Source organism: Aureobasidium subglaciale (genome assembly GCF_000721755.1).
Source record: "Aureobasidium subglaciale EXF-2481 unplaced genomic scaffold scaffold_20, whole genome shotgun sequence".
Taxonomy (NCBI): domain Eukaryota; kingdom Fungi; phylum Ascomycota; class Dothideomycetes; order Dothideales; family Saccotheciaceae; genus Aureobasidium; species Aureobasidium subglaciale.
In genome coordinates this window covers 25,667-44,285 of record NW_013566975.1, presented here as the reverse complement: position 1 = coordinate 44,285, position 18,619 = coordinate 25,667, and the positions used below count along the sequence as shown (strand labels likewise).

General features: G+C 51.1%; 6 protein-coding genes across 6 annotated transcripts; 5 read left to right on the top strand and 1 right to left on the bottom strand.

Moving 5' to 3' along the window:
- Nucleotides 1–873: 873 nt before the first annotated feature.
- On the top strand, nt 874–3,136 carry AUEXF2481DRAFT_74177 (uncharacterized protein). Its single transcript, XM_013485766.1, has 3 exons — nt 874–1,396; nt 1,449–2,294; nt 2,347–3,136. Exons 1-3 carry the CDS (start codon nt 1,337–1,339, stop codon nt 3,010–3,012), a joined length of 1,572 nt encoding a protein of 523 aa, XP_013341220.1. The 5' UTR covers nt 874–1,336; the 3' UTR covers nt 3,013–3,136.
- Nucleotides 3,137–3,950: 814 nt separating this feature from the next.
- Nucleotides 3,951–7,010, top strand: AUEXF2481DRAFT_68346 (uncharacterized protein; the record flags this gene model as incomplete). The annotated part of the gene is made up of 2 exons (XM_013485753.1): nt 3,951–3,977; nt 4,077–7,010. 2 exons carry the CDS (start codon nt 3,951–3,953, stop codon nt 7,008–7,010), a joined length of 2,961 nt encoding a protein of 986 aa, XP_013341207.1.
- A 723-nt stretch (nt 7,011–7,733) lies between these two features.
- AUEXF2481DRAFT_7364 (uncharacterized protein) lies at nt 7,734–8,076 on the top strand (the record flags this gene model as incomplete). Its single annotated transcript, XM_013485628.1, has 2 exons — nt 7,734–7,960; nt 8,025–8,076. The coding sequence occupies 2 exons, from the start codon at nt 7,734–7,736 to the stop codon at nt 8,074–8,076; spliced, it is 279 nt and encodes a 92-aa protein (XP_013341082.1).
- A 788-nt stretch (nt 8,077–8,864) lies between these two features.
- Nucleotides 8,865–9,545, top strand: AUEXF2481DRAFT_411148 (uncharacterized protein). The gene has a single exon (XM_013485776.1). The coding sequence runs from the start codon at nt 8,963–8,965 to the stop codon at nt 9,401–9,403; it is 441 nt and encodes a 146-aa protein (XP_013341230.1). The 5' UTR covers nt 8,865–8,962; the 3' UTR covers nt 9,404–9,545.
- Nucleotides 9,546–10,478: 933 nt separating this feature from the next.
- On the top strand, nt 10,479–11,072 carry AUEXF2481DRAFT_7362 (uncharacterized protein; the record flags this gene model as incomplete). The annotated part of the gene is made up of 1 exon (XM_013485627.1): nt 10,479–11,072. One exon carries the CDS (start codon nt 10,479–10,481, stop codon nt 11,070–11,072), a length of 594 nt encoding a protein of 197 aa, XP_013341081.1.
- A 4,866-nt stretch (nt 11,073–15,938) lies between these two features.
- Nucleotides 15,939–17,920, bottom strand: AUEXF2481DRAFT_68336 (uncharacterized protein; the record flags this gene model as incomplete). Its single annotated transcript, XM_013485751.1, has 3 exons — nt 15,939–16,722; nt 16,848–17,072; nt 17,136–17,920. 3 exons carry the CDS (start codon nt 17,918–17,920, stop codon nt 15,939–15,941), a joined length of 1,794 nt encoding a protein of 597 aa, XP_013341205.1.
- Between the last annotated feature and the right edge of the window lie 699 nt (nt 17,921–18,619).

Below are 18,619 nucleotides of genomic sequence, written 5' to 3'. Positions count from 1 at the left end.
CTAAAGAATGTTGAAGTGGAGGTTGGAGATCAAATTAATTCGACCATCTCGTAGTGTGCCGCGATTCGTCTGATGACTTGCTGCAAGGCAAGGTTTGACTTATATGCAGTCACGAAGAAAGGATAGATGGCGAATCTCCGAGGAGGCGATTGAATTTGCAAATCATTGTGCATTGAGACAGCTTGATTTGTACGCAAGTCAGGAGAGCGAGATGTCGTGTTGAACTTCTTGGGGTCGGCTGCCGAAGTTCTGCCACGCTGAGCCATTGACCCTGACTACCCTCCAGTTTCACGATGTAATTCCTGTCGCTGTATTAGTCGATGAAACAACGCTAGGTTTCTATATGCTATTTACTATATCCATACAGTGTGCTCTTTTTTCGCGTGGTGGTAAATGTCTGGTGTTGACACTATTGCAAAATGGTGCTCCAAGGTACCGAAATTCATTAGCGCGGCCACCGTGCAGAACACCCTACCAGCTTCCTCGATCTGCGACCTGTTCTACCACACGCTTCGTGATCTTGACTTTCGTCTCGTAAGAAAAGTAGGACCTTCCGATGCAACCACTTTCATTTTAGTGATACCGACACTACATGCACGATTCATCGGATTCCGACGTCCGAGCCACGATACCTTAGTCAGCAGCTGCAAGAGTTTAGCCCTGTGGCTTGATGCCCTGCACGTACGTCCGCCACACACGCCATCCACGTTCGACAAATTCCGGTGAGAAACAGGTTGCGTAAAGTTGCAGCATCGATTGGTTATTGTTGATGGTGACTTCGGCTGAAACGTGACTCGGAAGCCAAGGCCGGCCGGCAACATTCGTGCCCTCAAACTCTATCGCCACCACAATCCTCCCAAACCTCTGCGACTTGCAAGCCAAAAATATCAACATGGTTATTGAGGATCTTTTCTGAGAAGGCGCTCGATGTCTCTAGCCAGTCCGACAGCAGTAATCTTTATCGGCCGACAGAGACTTGATTCTCGGTCTTTGCTATCTTCTCCACACGGACCTCTTTGACGGAAAAATGGTCTCCACTCGCAGATCTGGAGAAAGAATGGAAAAGAGACCCACACAACAGACGGGAAATTCTCCATGGGCGTTTCTCCGCTTCTGAGAAGAGAGAAACTGTGGAGGAGACATGGAGGTCTGGACATGTCGTCGGCCTGCACGCTTTACCCATGGATTGGTAAGTTAGCCCTCAACGGACTTAGTGGGACGTTCGGCAACCTCGCCATGGTTTAAAGATGTCTCGCTCCCCTTGAGTCGCACCTCTCTTTCCCTCCTTCCATCTCTCTGGCTCCGCAGAGTCTTCGACGAAACAACTTGGCACAATATGGCGAACGCTTTCTTCAAGAATCGCAGGGTCTACCTCTTGACTTTGGTGGCCTACATGGCGAGTAACTTGCCATCACGATTTCTCGACAACACTCTAACCCCCATCGCAGGGCTCTTTCCTTTTCGGTTACGACACTGGAGTCATGGGATCCGTCCTGGAACTTGAGAGCTTCAAGCACGATTTTGGCATGGCCGCCTCCACCTCTGGGTTCTCAAGCAGTAAAAACGCAGAAATCTCGTCCAATGTGGTATCGCTACTTACCGCTGGATGCTTCTTCGGTGCTCTCTCTGCTCCCTGGTTGAACGAACGTCTTGGTCGCCGCTACTCTCTCATGATCTTCAGTGTCGTCTTCATGATCGGCGCTGCTGTACAGACTGGAGCTTCGCATGCTATTGGTACAATGTATGGTGGTCGCGTCATCGCTGGCCTGGGTATTGGTGGCATGAGCGCTATCACACCTGTCTTCGTCTCCGAAAACTGCCCACCTAACGTCCGTGGTCGCATTTCTGGTCTCTTTCAGGAGTTCCTCGTTCTGGGTGTCATGTTCAGTTACTGGCTCTGCTATGGCGTGAAGCGTAACATGGCGCCTACAACAATGCAGTGGCGCGTTCCTGTCGCTCTTCAACTCGTCCCTTCTGGCATCATGTTCTGCGGACTTTGGTTCTTGAAGGAGTCGCCCCGCTGGTTGGCAAAGAATGATTGTCATGATGAGGCTCTTGCTTCTTTGGCATATATCCGTTGCGTTCCCACCGACGATCCGGAAGTCCTCCAGGAGCTTGCTGAGATTCGTGCTTCGGTGGAAGAAGAATTCTTGGCTACCGAAGGACTCAGCTGGAAGGAGTGTCTGAAGCCTGGTTATCGCGAGCGGTTCGGTCTTGCTTTCTGTATCATGTTCTGGCAACAGTGGTCAGGTACAAACTCTATTGGATATTACGCGCCTCAAATCTTTGCATCGGTATGTGTTATTATTTGTGCATGTCATGACTTTCGCTGACTTCAGGAATAAGGTTGGCTTGACTGGCTCTAGCACCTCCCTCTTCGCCACTGGTATTTACGGCACCGTCAAAGTCATCACCACCGGTATCTTTCTGATCATCGGTATCGAGCGCTTCGGTCGCAAGTGGCCACTTGTCGCAGGAGCATGGTGGATGGCTGCAATGATGTTCATAATCGGCGCTGTCCTCGTCTTTTTCCCGCCCAATCCAGATGCTGCCTCTGTGAGCTCCTCTTCTATTGCTATGGTCGTGATGATCTACCTGTACGTTATTGGCTACTCTGCTTCTTGGGGCCCTGTGCCTTGGGTCTATGTCGCGGAGATATTCCCCACAAGACTCAGAGCTTACGGTGTCGGCCTTGCTTCTGCAACCCAGTGGCTGTTCAACTTCGTCGTTACGAAGGTCACGCCTGCGGCCATCAACAGCATTGGCTGGCGTACATTCATTATGTTCGGATGTTTCTGTACGGCGATGGGAGTTTTCGTCTTGATCTTCCTTAAGGAAACCACAGGCCGCAGTCTGGAAGATATGGACATTCTGTTTGGAGCCATCACTCCCGAGCAGCGTCGAAAGGATGTCGAGTTGGCTGTTGCTGAGGAGTACAAGGCTGACCCTCATGCCCAACATGTTGACCGTGTTGGAGAGGAACAGATTTACAAGAATAGAGATGTCAAGTAATCATTGCATGGATGGAACATAGAGGGAGCATGGATGGACTGGCGTAGATGGAAGACACAGCCACAAGAGCCGAGCATAGATATAGATTATAGAGTACGAAATCACGATCATCCATAAGACCCACCTGCTACAGCGGCACCCGTATCATTGACATCGCAATCGTTGTCGTATCACAAGGGTTGTGTTGGCCCATCTCACCAACCTCTTCCACCACCTCTTACACCGTATCGCAAGCGTATCCATCTTCAGCCTATCGCTGACCGGTAAGGCTGATAACGATGTCCGCGCGTCCCAGCTCCAGCTTCCAAGTATGAATCGATCTATGAGTCTTTGCCAACAATCACTATCAATATCAGTGATGAGGCGGTGGCTAGTCAGATCAATCGGTGTGACATGCAAGGCTAGAAAAGCTGATGCCTAAGGTGGCTGGAAGGTGCAGGGTGCACAGCTTGCACAAATTGTGCACAGAAGAGCTGAATTGAGCAAGAACTGAGGGTTCCTTGGCGTCGTCACAAAACGTTTCTGCGAATGTGGGGTAGGGGGCACCAAAACAGGAACAGCACAACAAGCGGCGTATCTGGATACGGCCGCGTGTTCTCCTATGAACAGGTATCGATCGCAAAGCACTGCCCAGCATATCACCATATAAAGCTTTTTCGCTCTCGCAAGAACTTCTCGAGAAGAGAAAGCTGAAGCAAGTTTTTCGCAACAGTTTCCAACTCGGAGTCGGGAATCGTAAGATCCGGACAGTCGGGACTTCAAAAAGGGCCGTTGTGTTTTGGACCCTCCGTTTAGCTTCCAAAGAAGCCGACATAACTTCAGCTTTCCTCCCTGCCATTTCTTGGTCCCAAGCTTCTCGTAAGCGACCGGTCTCCCTAATAACACCTACCCTTTCCGATGCTGCGACTTTGATATTCTGGATACTTTGAGGAAGGAAGATGGAGAATCTGCAGATTCATTCGAGGGTGAGTTTTCCAGCCCCGCTGTCCCTCTGACGTGTATGCGGTCAAGCCCGGACCGAACCGAAAGTGTATAACGAGAGCTGACAAGAATCAACAACGCAGAGCTACATCGTGCGCTGGGTGCACGTCAACGAAGGCCACTCGATCGGATGGAGCGTTCAACCTCACAAGAAAAGCATCAACTTTGGCATCTTCAAACACCCTGGCACCAAGAATGGGCTCGCTCCTGGGATGCCCACGTCGTCCTCTGCGACTCTCGAACCCCCGCCGAGCTCCCACAGCAACGACGAACCCGTGAACGATGGAAAGAAGAGAAGAGGATCGGTAGCCAAGCATGAGGCCAGCACCGTCATGGAGAAGCTACATAACATTGGCTTGCGCTGTGTCGAGTGGGTTGGCAACTGCGAGGCGGATCAGGTCAGAGTGGGCACTTACGATGTCGCGCCTGGCCAGGGAGGCATGTACGGCTTGGTCTTTGACAACACCTTCAGCAAGACTGTGTCCAAGACGGCGACTCTGGTCCTCATGACACATCCCACCAACGCACCACCGAAGTCCAGAGCCCAACTCAAAGCGCAACCGAGTACGCCGAATCTCAAGTCTAGCCCACGTATTGCGCCTTCGCCAGGAGCGTCTGTCGAGTCGCTGGGAAAAGAGCTGGAAGTCACACAAGCTGCAAAGGGGCAGAGGCAGTCGTTTCATGGCTCGCTTGCGCCGCACGACATTCACAGCGGCACTCTGGGCAAGCGACGCAGAAAGAAGGGTCAAGGCTATGCTCGTCGATTCTTCTCCCTCGACTTTACGTCAGGCACGCTGTCATACTATCGCAACAGTCATGCTTCGGCCTTGCGTGGCGCTGTGCCTCTGTCGCTTGTTGCTGTTGGTGCAGATTCCAAGACTCGCGAGTTCTCTGTCGATTCTGGTGCTGAGGTCTGGCATCTCAGAGCTAGCAACCAGAAAGATTTCGAGGCGTGGAGGGAGGCTCTTGAACGTGCTTCTGCTACTGCCGTCTCCGGACCCTCGACTCCGGCTGTCTACAACCAAGGCAGGAGCCACTTCCCAGGTGCTTTAGATGCCGTCACGTCGGTCGAGTGGGAGCGTGCCGAGGAAATTGTCAGCAGGATTTCTGGCTCACGCGACGCTTTGCGACGACTCGCCCAAGATACTGATGTCAAGACGTCACCTTCTATCAGTGCCGCTTCCCCCAGTGCATCATCTGTCGAGTCTGGAGCAAACCCCTTCTTCTCGGAAGCCGACTCAGCTTCTGTCACCACCTCGTCCGAGAGACTACCTTTCTGGAAGCGCAAGCCCAGTTCTGCCAGCACCAATGCCTCACCTGTCAACTTCAAACGCAAAACTTCAGGCCAACAGCTTGTAGTCCCTGACGCCTCTGTCTCACCCGTCACTTCTCCCACTCCCAAATGCTCAATCAAGCAACCTCAGACCGCCTCCATCACTATGCAAGATACACACGAAAGATGTCTGGCTCTTCTTCGCGATCTGGACAGTGTGGTCAACGACTTCTCCGCTCTCCTTGCAGAGTCAAAAGCACGTCGCATGCCCATCAATCCGAATCTGCTCGCTCCCGCTGCCTCTCGCTTGTCCATCGACTCGGTCTCGTCACAAGAATTCTTCGATGCCGAGGACGTTCCTTCTCAGCTCTTGTCCATCAGGAGATCAAGTGAAGCTTCAAGAGAAAGCAGCTCAGAATTCCAGGATATTGCCTCCAATGCTGGCGACTCGGATACCAGTAGTGATGCGGGAGATACCACAATCACCTCAAATGACACGGCTGCAGCACCTGGCCAGACTTCTCTATTCCCTGCTAAACCCACACCGTTAACCACGCCTCTGCCAAAGATCACCTACCGCGCCACCATCTCTCCACCTAAACAACCTCCTCCATCTCTCATTGGCTTCCTCAGAAAAAATGCTGGAAAGGATCTCAGCACAGTCAGCATGCCTGTCACTGCAAACGAGCCACTATCAGCCCTTCAGCGCCTCGCCGAGCCTTTCGAGTCTGTGGATTTACTACACAAAGCCTCAGCTCTTCCCTCACCAGACAATGCTCTCGATCGTCTCGTCTATGTAGCCGCCTTTGCCATCTCAAACTTCGCCAGCAATCGTGTCAAGGAGAGAGCCATTCGCAAACCATTCAATCCTATGCTTGGCGAAACCTACGAACTCATCCGCTCAGATCTTGGCTTCCGCTTCGTTTCCGAGAAGGTCTGCCATCGCCCAGTCCGCATGGCTTTCCAAGCAGACGCTCTTGACGCAGCATGGTCAATGTCTCAATCTCAACAGCCTACTCAAAAGTTTTGGGGTAAGAGTGCTGAGCTGAATACAGAAGGCAAGATTAGACTTGTTCTGCACAATGTGAATGGCGAGAAATTCTCTTGGACGCTGGCAACTTGTTTCCTCCGCAATGTCATTGCTGGTGAGAAGTATGTCGAGCCTGTCGAGAGCATGACTATCATCAACGAAACTACTGGAGCAAAAGCCGTCGCGACGTTCAAAGCCGGTGGTATTTTCTCTGGTCGCAGTGAAGAAGTCACGACACAATTCTATGATGCATCATCATCTTCACCTCTTCGTCCTACACTCACAGGTAAATGGACAGAAGGTCTTTCAAGAGCAGACACCGGCGAAGTGATCTGGTCAGCCGGCCCTCTCGTCCCCAACGCCCCCAAAGTCTACGGCTACACCTCCTTCACAGCCTGCCTAAACCAGCTGGACGATTCCGACAAGAAAGCAATTTCACCCACAGACTCTCGTCTTCGCCCCGATCAACGCGCTCTCGAAGACGGCAAAACAGATGAAGCGGAAGCACTCAAGGCAAGACTTGAAGAAAGGCAAAGAGCTAGAAGAAAGGTATTGGAAAGTCATGGTGTGGAGTGGAAGCCCAGGTTCTTTGAACTTGCCAAGGGAGATGAAGGAGATGAAGAAGTTTGGCGCTTGATGGGCGGCAAAAATGGGTATTGGGAGTGTAGAGACAAGGGGGAGTGGAAGGATGTGGAGCCTGTCTTTGAGATATGAGCTTGCATATGCAGGGAAAAGAGCCACTGTTTGCTTTGGAGATGCCAAGCTTTGGAGCTGAAGACAATCAGCGGAATCTCAAATCACAATTTCTGCCATCTTTCTCTCCATGACCCATACTCTTTTGCTTCACGAACTTCGTTATGCTTGTTTGATGACAGTTCCTTGGAGGGCGTCTAGTTGCCGATACTTCTTCAGGATTGCTTGCCACGCTAGCCAACAGAGCTGTGTGTTGGCCTCTCTTCCAAACTCCCACTACATCAACATGCTAAATTGGCAAGAAAGCCACACAAAGCAACAATTGCTGAGTTCCTCTGGGCCCTTTTGTTCCGAGAGCATGGCGTCCCATTCAGCAAGATGGCTGATGCTTGCCTCTGCCCATCACTTGTCTTTGTGTCGCAGGTAAAAGTGGCAGTCGTGGAATCCCCAAGAAAGCGTTGGCTAATCTGTAAAATAGGAAGCAAACTCTCGACGCTTTGAGTGCGGGGGACGACAGCTGAGGTTTGGACATATAAATGGGCTGTCATCTACTCACTGGCAGGATCATTGCAAAGTCATTCTAATTATCTCATCAGCTCATTCTTTACTGTCAGGATTTTCCTTTGCATTTTCAGTATCTCATCCATTAGTTGCTTGCGGAGTTTGTGCTACTCGAACATGTCATCGTTGCTGTCTTCCCATCGTCGCTTCCTCGTCATGGATTGGCTCCATACAGCACTCGCCATGTCTGCTCTCATCACTGTTCTTATCGACTCAAGCATCATCGACAACTGTACCTTCATCATCCTATCTATATATACCGGTTACCTGTTGCTACTGCATCAGGCCGTGAAGTTTGGAAAAAGAATCGGCATCGACCCTTGCAGCATCAATCAGGCACGCTTTACACAGGAGCAGCCAACTCTGAAATCTCAGGACCTGCGCGAAGGCAGGCTAAGCAACCTCAACCAGTAAGTCTAAGAGCAAGAAACTCTTGTTGCGGTTCAACTTTCACTAACTGGTTACGTGCGATAGTTTCATTGAGTGTATTATGAACACTTCAAGAAGAACGATCCGGTTCCTCTAGGAGTACAACTCCCCATCGACGCGGCCAGCACTCGATGGGAGTACCTGGCGTACGCCCCGAGAAAGTTTGATGTCAACAATTTCGACTGGGGTAATGATGAGCACCGCCACGTCGCGTCCTCGCCAACAAGTACTAGAATTGAGTCTCAGCTCCATTGCGAGATCTGTGCTCTCTGTTCAGATTCCGTCACGGTGGATGACAGGCAGGTCGTCACCAATCATCGACGACCTCTCTCTCATCATTCTTGATAAGATCATGTCACTTTATCCTCTGGAGACATTTTTGCATGTCCAGCCTTGTTCGAAGAACAGCCGAGTGCCCAAACAATCGCTACACACCTGAGATTTGTCAAGGGACTCAACGTCGACTGTATCCTGTCGTAGCATCATGATCAGTCGCTTCCCGCGCCCCTCTGTCATCATCTACAACCTCACAGCTCCCGCGACCAGCTGCCTCTGTGTAAAATGCTGCCAAGTGCAACTCTCCACCTTCAGCCATGGATCCAAGATGCGCCTTCGACCAGATTCGTTGTCGCACCTATCAGCTTCAGCACAGCCATTGTCTGGCTTATATATACACGTCTTTGAGCAGAACCAGTTCATCAGCTATAGGGACCCTACTCGCAACACTACATGGGCGAATTTCTATCCTGCGGTCGCCCGACTTGATGCCCAAGGTATAAAGATGTGATTCTTCGACTGCATCTTATACGCATTCGACGGCCGCAACGGTGAGTTCCCTCTTCCGCAACTGCGTCTTCTCAACTGCGAGGCCCGCGGAAGCTCTTTCTTCTATCTCGTCAATCCCGAGATGTGGCAGCTTCGCCTAGAGAATGTTTCTGCACGCTTTCAACAACTGCGACTAGAGATTGCGCACAGGCCAACTCATGCATGGTATATATCTCATCTATCGACTCAGAAGTGACTTCTCCCGACAACTCCTCGAGAGATGGTCAGGACCGGCAGTTTTCGACGATAGTCGCCGTCGTCACCGTAGCCGTCGCCGCCACAGAGCAACTTACAACCCTCATATTCGATCGACTCTAGCGGCCAATCGCCACTGCCGTCCGCGCCGCTATTGCCTCGCACTTACCGTACCAAGGCTCCGGCCCCTGCCACCAACTCCGTCAATATCTCTGGCTCCTGCCGCATGCTTCACGCAACCTTTCGCAGTCACTGTCCCATTTCCATGTACAAGCGACTTTACAAGATGGTTCGTGCAGACATTCGCCTCCAGGTTCCTTATCTCGTCCAATCGTCCCCAGGCGCTCGAGAACAAGTATCAAAACTATCTAGAGACCGGAACCGCCGTTCAAGGGCAGAGTTGAGTTGTCATCCTCCAAGCACGGCACTCAGATTCGCCACCCTCAATCTTCGGTCCAAGATGCCGAAGATCAACATGTAAGAGTTGTGAGATACTGACCGACTTCTCGATCTCAGTACTGGTGTTTATCATGTCTGTTTCGGCTGTTGATATTCTTCCTGTATACTGGACTTCTGGCTGCTTGCCCTACGAAGTCCCAAAACGATTGTCACACTACCCAGGAACGTCCTCGTCATCCAAAGAATCCTATGGGCTCCATCGACAGTTGGTGAAGGCATACACGTCAACATGAGTTCTTCACTGGTGTCTATCTCATCCTCAAAGAGTTCCCGAACTTGCGTTACAAGACTGCCAGAAGATCAAACCAGTTTGCAAGAGGTCCTCAGAGTAACATACGCACGGCTGGCATTACAGAACATCCCTTCAACGATGACCACCCTTCCTCGTGTGTTCCTCCAAGACTGGGTCCGCTACGTCGTGTCTGTTTCTGGCGCCCGTCTTCTCGACCCTAACCCTCAGCTTCGGGGCGCCGATGTGGCCACTGCCATCCGTCCTGGCACCTCCGCTGAGCAGACTATCAAAGTTCAGGAGGATGGCGCTACAGCTGGAGACCCCGTTGTTATCGACGATGATTCTGAGGGCGAGGGGTATGATATGGGAGGTTTCGGAAAGATGCTCGAAGACCTCGCCCGCAACGGAGGATAGGAGGATACCAGCCATGACTTTATTGTATAATACACTTGACTCGACGCGCCACCTGAGACAGTCAACACAAAACACATCATCGCTTGGATACTTCGTGGTCCTGTTCCTCTCTCCGCGAGCCCAGAATCTACTTCCCCGATTCGACTGGAAGAACAGCATCGCAGCTCCTAGCAGCCTTGCCAAACCTAGTGTTGCTCTGGGCTATACTAAAGGACGAACGCGACTACTGGAATAGAGCGCAAGACCTCTGCGTCTTTGCCGCTATTGGCAAGCTCACAACCTCAAAGTCGCTCACGTCGACTGCGAGCTAAGGAGCGTACAACTCATGGAGCTGGCTCACCTCTCAAAACTATCACAACCACATTCGCGAACTTATGGTCGGAGTCAGACTAACCAGCCACACCCCTCCCGGTCAGACCAGCAGCACCGCTCCCATTCCCCCTCCCAACTTTGGCACCGGTCTCCCCCACACCGCCCAATCGGTCCTGGCCCTAAGCCTATCAGTCGCTCTTCGACCGCTCGTCCCGCTCCTCAGCAGACTGATGCAGCCGGTCCTCCCCCCTACCGGAGCCGGAGGTGCCGCTCCTCAACAGATCCAGCGTCCCGGCGCTTGGCCCCAAACCAGACTGGTCGGTATGGCCGGTTACGCTGGTGGGCTGCGTGTCATCGTCGCCCCGGTTCCCATGCCCTTCGACCCCACCGGTCCTCCCACTTTGGCCGTCAGCGCCGGTCAAGACAACCGCGCCCGCATGCGCCACCGGGTGACCAGTAGCAGCTACACCGATCAGCGCACCGCTGGTACCATCTCTGTGATGGCAACTCGATCAGCTGGAATGCGCTGTCTGCTACCCCCGGTGTTCGGTGGCCCGGCCGCTCCACTGGTGCCACCAGAGACCAGATCACCCACACTCACGGATCTCGTCTCACCTTGTGGAGCTGGCCTACGGGCGATCCCACCAATCAGATGATCGCTCTAGATATTGTCTCGGTCATGCTCCGCTTCGCGAATTGTCACGAGGCTTGCCTCCTAACTCTACACGTTCCAAAATCCGTACTCCGCTACAAACATGCTTGTCGTCCTCTTCAATGTTAAGCGTGCAGGTGAATCCTGGCTTTTACTTCGGAGAACTTTTTTAAGCTCCTGGCCTTATCACCGAGATCTTCTCTCGCGAGGACTTCTTCTATGGGCACATCGACACTCGTTACCTCTCCAGTCTTCGAGTCTCAGCTGCGATTCACCAAAGTGATCTTCCCATTTCCACCAACACTCGAAGCCATCACTCGATTCTGGCCATTCTCGGAACTTTCCCAACCTGTCGACCTGGGTTCGCTACATGGCTGCTGCTTGTCGAGTTCCTTCCATGGACCCAAGAGAGACTTCTGCTCTGATTTGAACCCTTAGCGAGGCATTTCCAGTAAGCGTTAGTTGTCACTATACCGAAGCCACCTCATAATCGAAAGTCGCCGGATCAAGCATCTTCCAAACCTGGCTATGCATATATGTACGGCACCTGCTCTGACCTAGTGCTCTGTTTTACCCGCACCTCCTCTTCATCAGGATCCTGTAGCTCGAAGAAATGCCCATGGTCACAAACAGTCCTTGAGTGCATCGAAGCATTATGGTGACCACATCGTGCTTAGACGTGGTGAGCTCCATGAGTTTGATGACCTGAGCACATTCATCCTCCAGCTCTCCACGGTGATCATCAGTGAGGCAAGAGTCCTTCCTCACCTGTCCGCCCCAGAAGCACGTTCCCAGGCTCTCTCACCAACGACCAGGTATTGCAAGAGAGACGTAAGCAAGAACCTGGCAACTTTGACAAAGTCAAGCAAACTGTGTCACTGATGCGATTATCTTGAGATTGCGCGCTCTCAGTGTGGATCGTTTGTGTTGCGACTGCGCCATCGATAGAGACACAAACAGATACGATTCTCTGAACCACTACGGCCTGAGGATGACTTATGTGATCGCGCAAACTGGACTCGCTGTAAAACTGCTGCTCACCGAACACCCTCCGTGATCTCGAGCGACGCTTCTGCTCTGGATAACATAGTCAGCGATTGTCACCGTGATCTAGCCTTCTCGAGATCGGGACACGCCAAACTAGTCGTCTTCCAACTTTGACTATATATATACGGCACCTGCTCCGACCTAGTCTGGTGCATTGTCCCAGTAAGCGCAGCAGAAAAGACAAAAGCGGAAGATCAGACCCGTAGGGTCATTCCTTGCTGGCTTGCCTGAGAAGATCTCCAATGAAGGATACAAAGTCGATCCGGCAGTTCAACTCCTTCTACAAAGTGTGGGCGCAGAGCAAAAGAATGAAACTGGGACTGGTGGATTACATTGGGTTAGATACATGTGGCTGTTGCGTTGACCTCATTTTCGTCAATTCAGAACATGCCACGCAGGCGCGTTGGTCCTCACCGCAGAGTCGCGCAAGCCGCCCCTCAGCAGCAGGCCGTTTAACTTCGTCAATCCTGGCTAGTTCAACGGGGTGCACAGGGTCAGAGGTATCGATATATTATATCGAAGCAACACCACCACGGCAACAGTCCTACCAGGCACGGAAACAGTCACAACAGCGCCGCCAGCGTTCCCATGTGGAAGTGTCATCAAGGACATGAGGAACCGATATAACAATACGAGGCACCGGCATCAATCTTCCTTGAATATCTCGACATGCCGTCGATTCACAGACGTAGCGGTTCGTCAGTCGTTATACGGCTAGAAGAGGTCTTCAAACTCGTGCTTAAGATGAGCCCTATCGAGTTACCGATTCCTGGTTCTCAGAACAGCCTCCGTGACGATCCGATCGCTGGCGTTGCATACAGAGGGCTATGTGACATCTTTGCGAATGTCCTCATTGAACCCCGATACCCAGACTCCTGACGGAGAGGAGAATCGGCATTCACGTGTGAAGGATGGCTAAGATGGCCGTCTCTGAGGACTCCTCCTCGCTTGAGGGAGACAAGGTTAGTACCATCTTAGCGCGACATTTTCACGATCCTAACGCAATGATAGTACTATCGCTTCTACATCAACAACTTCGTTCGTGACAAGACCGCGCCCCTAAGACTTTACCTGGCTTGAGTGCAGTCACATCTCAGACTAGTCCCTCAATCCCGTCAAGGTTGTCAAATGGGGTCTTGGATGTGGGACGCGGTCTTGCCCAGATTATTGACTACCGAAATCCCACAAGCAACACATACACTACGTGCCTCGCGACCACAATCTCAAGAACATCATTTGAGTTGATATGATCATCGCATACTTCAACTCCTAATCGAGCTTCCCTGGCTATAGCAGCACTTCCCCTCGTTCTATTACTGGACTTCCCAACTACTTCAACGCCTCCATAACCACTCATCATATTATACTAGTCAATTTCAACTTGACCAGACGAATCCTTGTCGCTGTCGTGTCGACTGATCAAGGCATAGAAGCTCCTTTTTCTCATCTCGTTGGTCGATTTGACTTTGCAGTGTCGCTTTAGGCACAGCTTGTTGCCTTCGTCGACACAAGTACGGTATTCTATCTCTGGAGACCGATTCAGAAGGCTTTATGGCAGATCAATCAAGGATACCTGCACCGGTTGCGCAAACAAGCGACAGTGTTGCGAAAACGTTCCTGGCATTCTGTCTGACTGTGAATTTTCCAGAGTAGTAAAAAGCAAAAGACTCGCATTATCTTTGTAATTCGCCGTCAATTCCTTCCGCTGCCCGTTCTTATTTTATCGCTCCGTAACTTCCGCCGAGTACGTCGAGTAGAGAAAATCTAAGACTGTCATCACCGTCGACAGGGTTCCTGTTCTTCACAGAACGGGACCCAGTGTGCCATTTGTGGCTCTTGAGTGAGCGTCGCCAAAGCTCGGCTTCTGGTTCTCTTTGTCCATACTCTCGAGTCCCTGGAATGTAGGAAATCGGCATGACAATTTCGATTTTCCGACACAAAGAATATGAGGCGCACCTCGAGATTTCCTTGGCCATTTTCTACACAGTCCGAGCGTTCAGCGTTAGCTTGGTTATACAATTCTGTCTCTCTCCTTCCTTCCTAGCAGATGGTCGTCACGAAATACCGATCTCACGTCTCAGTGACAGTGCTTATACCAAGTCAATGTTTGCTAGAGCCTCGGGTCAGAAGTCTCTCGCACTAGCATTGCCGTCTGAGAACTTAGCAACTTCGCCATTCTCACGAGCGGTGCCTCGGGATCAGCCCATGTCGTGTCGTCAAAGCACAGGTTCCGCTCTTGATGGAGGGAGACATGACTCCTTTCGCGGCCAGACTTTGTGGCATCACGCTACTTGATCCCAGTCTGAAGCTATTCCGAACTTTGAGATTGCCACAGTGACTGAAGCGGCCGAATCTTCAAACAAGGATGCACAACACAAGATAGCCGCGAAGCAAACGAAAAGCTTGCGTCATATTGCAGAGCCGTTGGCTATTCGAACCTCGACATCGCAAAATACACAGTCCGAGCTAGTCATGTCAGCCATAACAGATATTCGATCGATTAGCGGCGTCTTTTCTGACTTGAGCTCTAGTGAGCGAATAAGTCCATATCTCTGTCTTGGGTATGGCTGTGTTATATATACAACCGGATCATCTACGCGTGTACAACCAGAAGATGAGGGATCCACCGATTTTCGTTCTCAACATCCCTGGCAAATTCGGCAGACAGGAAATCCCTGTCACGATAAGCCCATGGAACATTTTCTGCGTCTCGTAGGTAATACAAACGCCCTGCGAGATTCAGCCCGAGGATCTCATCGGCTTAACAAGGACCTATATGTCCAGCCATCCTGAGCGAGACTGATTCTTTTGACAGAACCGTCACCTACACCATGTAGACCGGCAATGATGTGCCTTCAGACATTCGAACTTGCCACATTCTGGATCAAGCCGTCGACGCTCAGCCTCGAAGATACACGTATAGACAGGTGTGAGGAGACAGAATTCGCTGTGTGTCGGAAGTGCATAAAAGTCCATCTGTATGCTATCAGTCAAGGATTCGTTATGATAACGTCTTGCCTGTTTATGACCCTGACATTCTCGCGAATCGAATACAAGACTCTTGGGTCGAAGTATGCTGTCAAGCCAAGGCTAAAGCAGGTACTGTAAAGCTGTGATCTGTTCCTCTTGGTGTCTCACTCCCTATGGTAGATAGTACGTTGACAGTTGAAAGATCAAGAAAGTCTGCGAGAATTGCGCGAGAAAGAGGATGGTGTGCCAAGAAGGTACCGACCACGATTTCCACAGGTCTGCATTTCTTGCATTGAGAAAGGCGAGGCTTGCGTCTTTCTTGAACACGCCTATGCGAAGGGCCGCGAGAAGGTCGTCGAGTCGCTGACACTAAGTGACTCCTCAAAGGACCGTGAGCCTTGGATCTTGCTTGTAGTCTGAGATTTGGCAAATTCGCCAATCGTCAAGAAAAGCCCCCAGGGACAAGACAACATATTTTCAAAGTATGAGCGCTTTGCTGGCGACAATTTTCCCTAACTCTGACTCTAGATCTGTCCTGGATCCGGGCCGGATATAACTGTGCTGACTCTGACTCCCATATATACGCACCACTTACTAGCATGAAGCAAGGCGCTATTGTGTGAGCGATCTTGACAATCCCCAAAGACTGATATGCCTCTGCCCATCAGTCCAAAACATCATGGGGAGGGAAATTTGCCAGAGCCTTTCTGAACTAGAGGACCCTTGTCTTGGACATTCTTGTACTCGCAGAATATCACGCCGGGGGAGAATGGGTCGCTTGGAATGGATGGCTTAAGACTGTTTTTCTACGACCTATCTTACGTTTCTTTGTGCTCTGCTACAACCCCATGTCCTAAATCCCCTTCTCCATGTCTCTACCTTCCGCAACTTCAGCGCCAGTCTTTGCCATTGCTCCAATACTAGCTTCCGCATCCCCTCTCTTGATAGCCTCTCTCTCCTTTCTCCTCTGAAACTTTTCCTTCTTCTCATCCGCCCGTCTCTTGTCCTCTTGCATACTCTTGATCAACGCGCTTTTACTCCTAATCTTCTTGCCATAGAGATAAAACACCACAGGGATGGGTACACAAGCCATTTCGACAAGGCCAAGTGTACAGCCAGCCCAATTGGAGCCAAGAGCGGAATACATGGCCGGACCGGCTAGAGGCAACACAGCACCCATGATACTGCGCAACACCGCATTTCCAGCAAGTGCAGAAGCCGCATACACAGAGTACGAATGCACGAGGTAATTATTGCTATAAATAAAAACCCCGGCATTGCCTGCACCGAAAGGGATACCGGCGAGAATGGGGACAATCCAATGGACATCTGGTGTGCAAGTCCAAGCGAACCAGAGTTCTCCGCTTGCTAGACTTACCGCTGCGATGCAGATTACAGAGACCATTGCTTCCGGGGGGATTTCTCCTGTCGAGGGGTCGGGTTTGTGCGAGTTTATGAGGCGGCGGCAGGCGGGTTCGAGCAGGATTGTGCAGAGGTTTCCGATGCCGATGCCGCAAAAGGCGAGGCCGCCGAGGCCCGGGGACCAGCCGCGTTCTTGTTGGAATACTATGGGGTAGGCGACGAATGAGAGGTAGAGTGTGCCGTAGACGATGGCGACGTAGACGTCCCAGAAGATGCTGTTTTTCTCTCATGTCAGCAAGACTGCACCATTCTCAGTTTGATCAGATCCGCCTTTGCTCTGTCTCATCTTGCGGCAAGAAGGATGAGGAGAGAAGCAAAAGAAGAAGGAGGAAAGACTTACCAGATGGGTTCCGTAACCATCAAGACAAACGGTCTACTCAAATTTACCTTGAGCAAAGGGAAGAAGGCCTTCTTGTCATCAAATCTACTCCACCACCTCTCATCTCCCGTCTCTTTTCTCATCTTTGCCGCTCTCTTCCTCAAGAGCGCCGGCCCATACGTCTCCTTGACAATGGCCACAAAAGCAAATGCCACACCAGCCAAAATCATAACCAGCCAATTAGTCCTGTAAGTTCCGTCAGTACATTCCCCCTTTTCAACATTCAGAACTTGTAGAGCAAAAACTCACCATCGCCAACCCAAATACTGAAAAGTAAACCCTCCAATGATAGGTCCAACAACTGGCCCATTCAAAGGCCCAATACTCCAAATACTAAACGCCAATGCCCTATACTCTTCCACCACAATGTCATTGATACTGCCAGGAGCATTGCTGACCAAACTCGCCGCCGCAAATGCAGCAAAGAATCTCGGTACCAAAATACTCTCGATGTTCTGCGCCAAGGCGCAAGGCAAAATTAGGATAACAAAGACGGCGGTGGAGAAAATGTACACTGGTCTTCTGCCGTACATTTCCGAGAGAGGGGCGAGCACGGTGGAGCCGGCTGCCATGCCGATGAGGTAGATTGTCAGGCCAAGGAGGGCGGTGAGGTGGTCCACGTCAAAGACCGACTCTAATTTCCTCACCGTCACAGTATAGCTTGTCGAGAAAAGCACAGTAACCGTCGTGGAGTAACTCATGGCAAACACGACAAAAGCTTTATAAGCCATACTCCAATTCCTCGGGTTTTCAGGATCGTCGTTTGTCCAGTCGACTTCAAAGTTTGGGTCGTTTGTGGCTACTGATCCTAGGGTTGCACCGGTGGCCGTGTGTTTGAGTGTTATGTCTGCGTATTCTGTTTCTGGGACGTAGCCCGAGTAGCCTGATGCATAACTGCGGACGAGTTGGAGGCGATTGGCTTGGTCGTTTTGCCGAATTGAGCGGGTTTCGTGGATCGAGTCGCTGTCTGAGGTGTGCGAGTGTGTGGAGGGTGTTGAGCCTTGGGGTGAAGGCTTTTCTTGTTCTTCGACCATTGTGATGGTGTTGGGATATGTGTGACTTTGTCCTCTTCTCTTTCTAGTTCCCTTCTAGATTGTGTATAAACCCCTGTTCTTCGCCGTCAATCTGGTCTATCGTGATAGCCGTGGTCATGCAAGCCGGTCTGCGGGGATCCTTGGTATTTCCCTTTCTTTTTCGTGCTTCCAGTACGCTCAAGTTCGCTCGTGTGCGCGCCGCGAATGGATTTGGTCGCAATATGACGTGTCTGTTCCGTCAGTGTTCAATCCTCAATCGCAGTCTTCGTACTCCTCAATGACTCCCAAGCTCTTTCCCTTGACCTCCAGAGTCCAGTGTTGTGAGAAGAAGTCCGTAATCCCCTATGTAATCTCGTCGCGATGTCGGAGCTTGTTCCAGAAGCCTGTCCAAGCACAGTAAAGTCGCAATACCTTCGTCGCGATATGTTCGTCAATTGCGCTCGAGATATCACTCCCACAGGTACCACTGCCAGGAAAACAACGAACCAAATGGAAAAGGAAACAATGAGTCAATGGAAAGAAAGAGCAAAAAAAGAAAAAGAGTCATATTCGGGAAACGAAAGGAACTCGCTCAATCCACACAGGTAAAGTTGCCCGAGAATCAGCGGCGAATCTTCTTAATTGGGAGACGGCCCCGTATCCGTGGCTTGGGAACAAAAAAAGGAAGTTGCATGCGCTCCCTATTTTTGACAAAAGTAC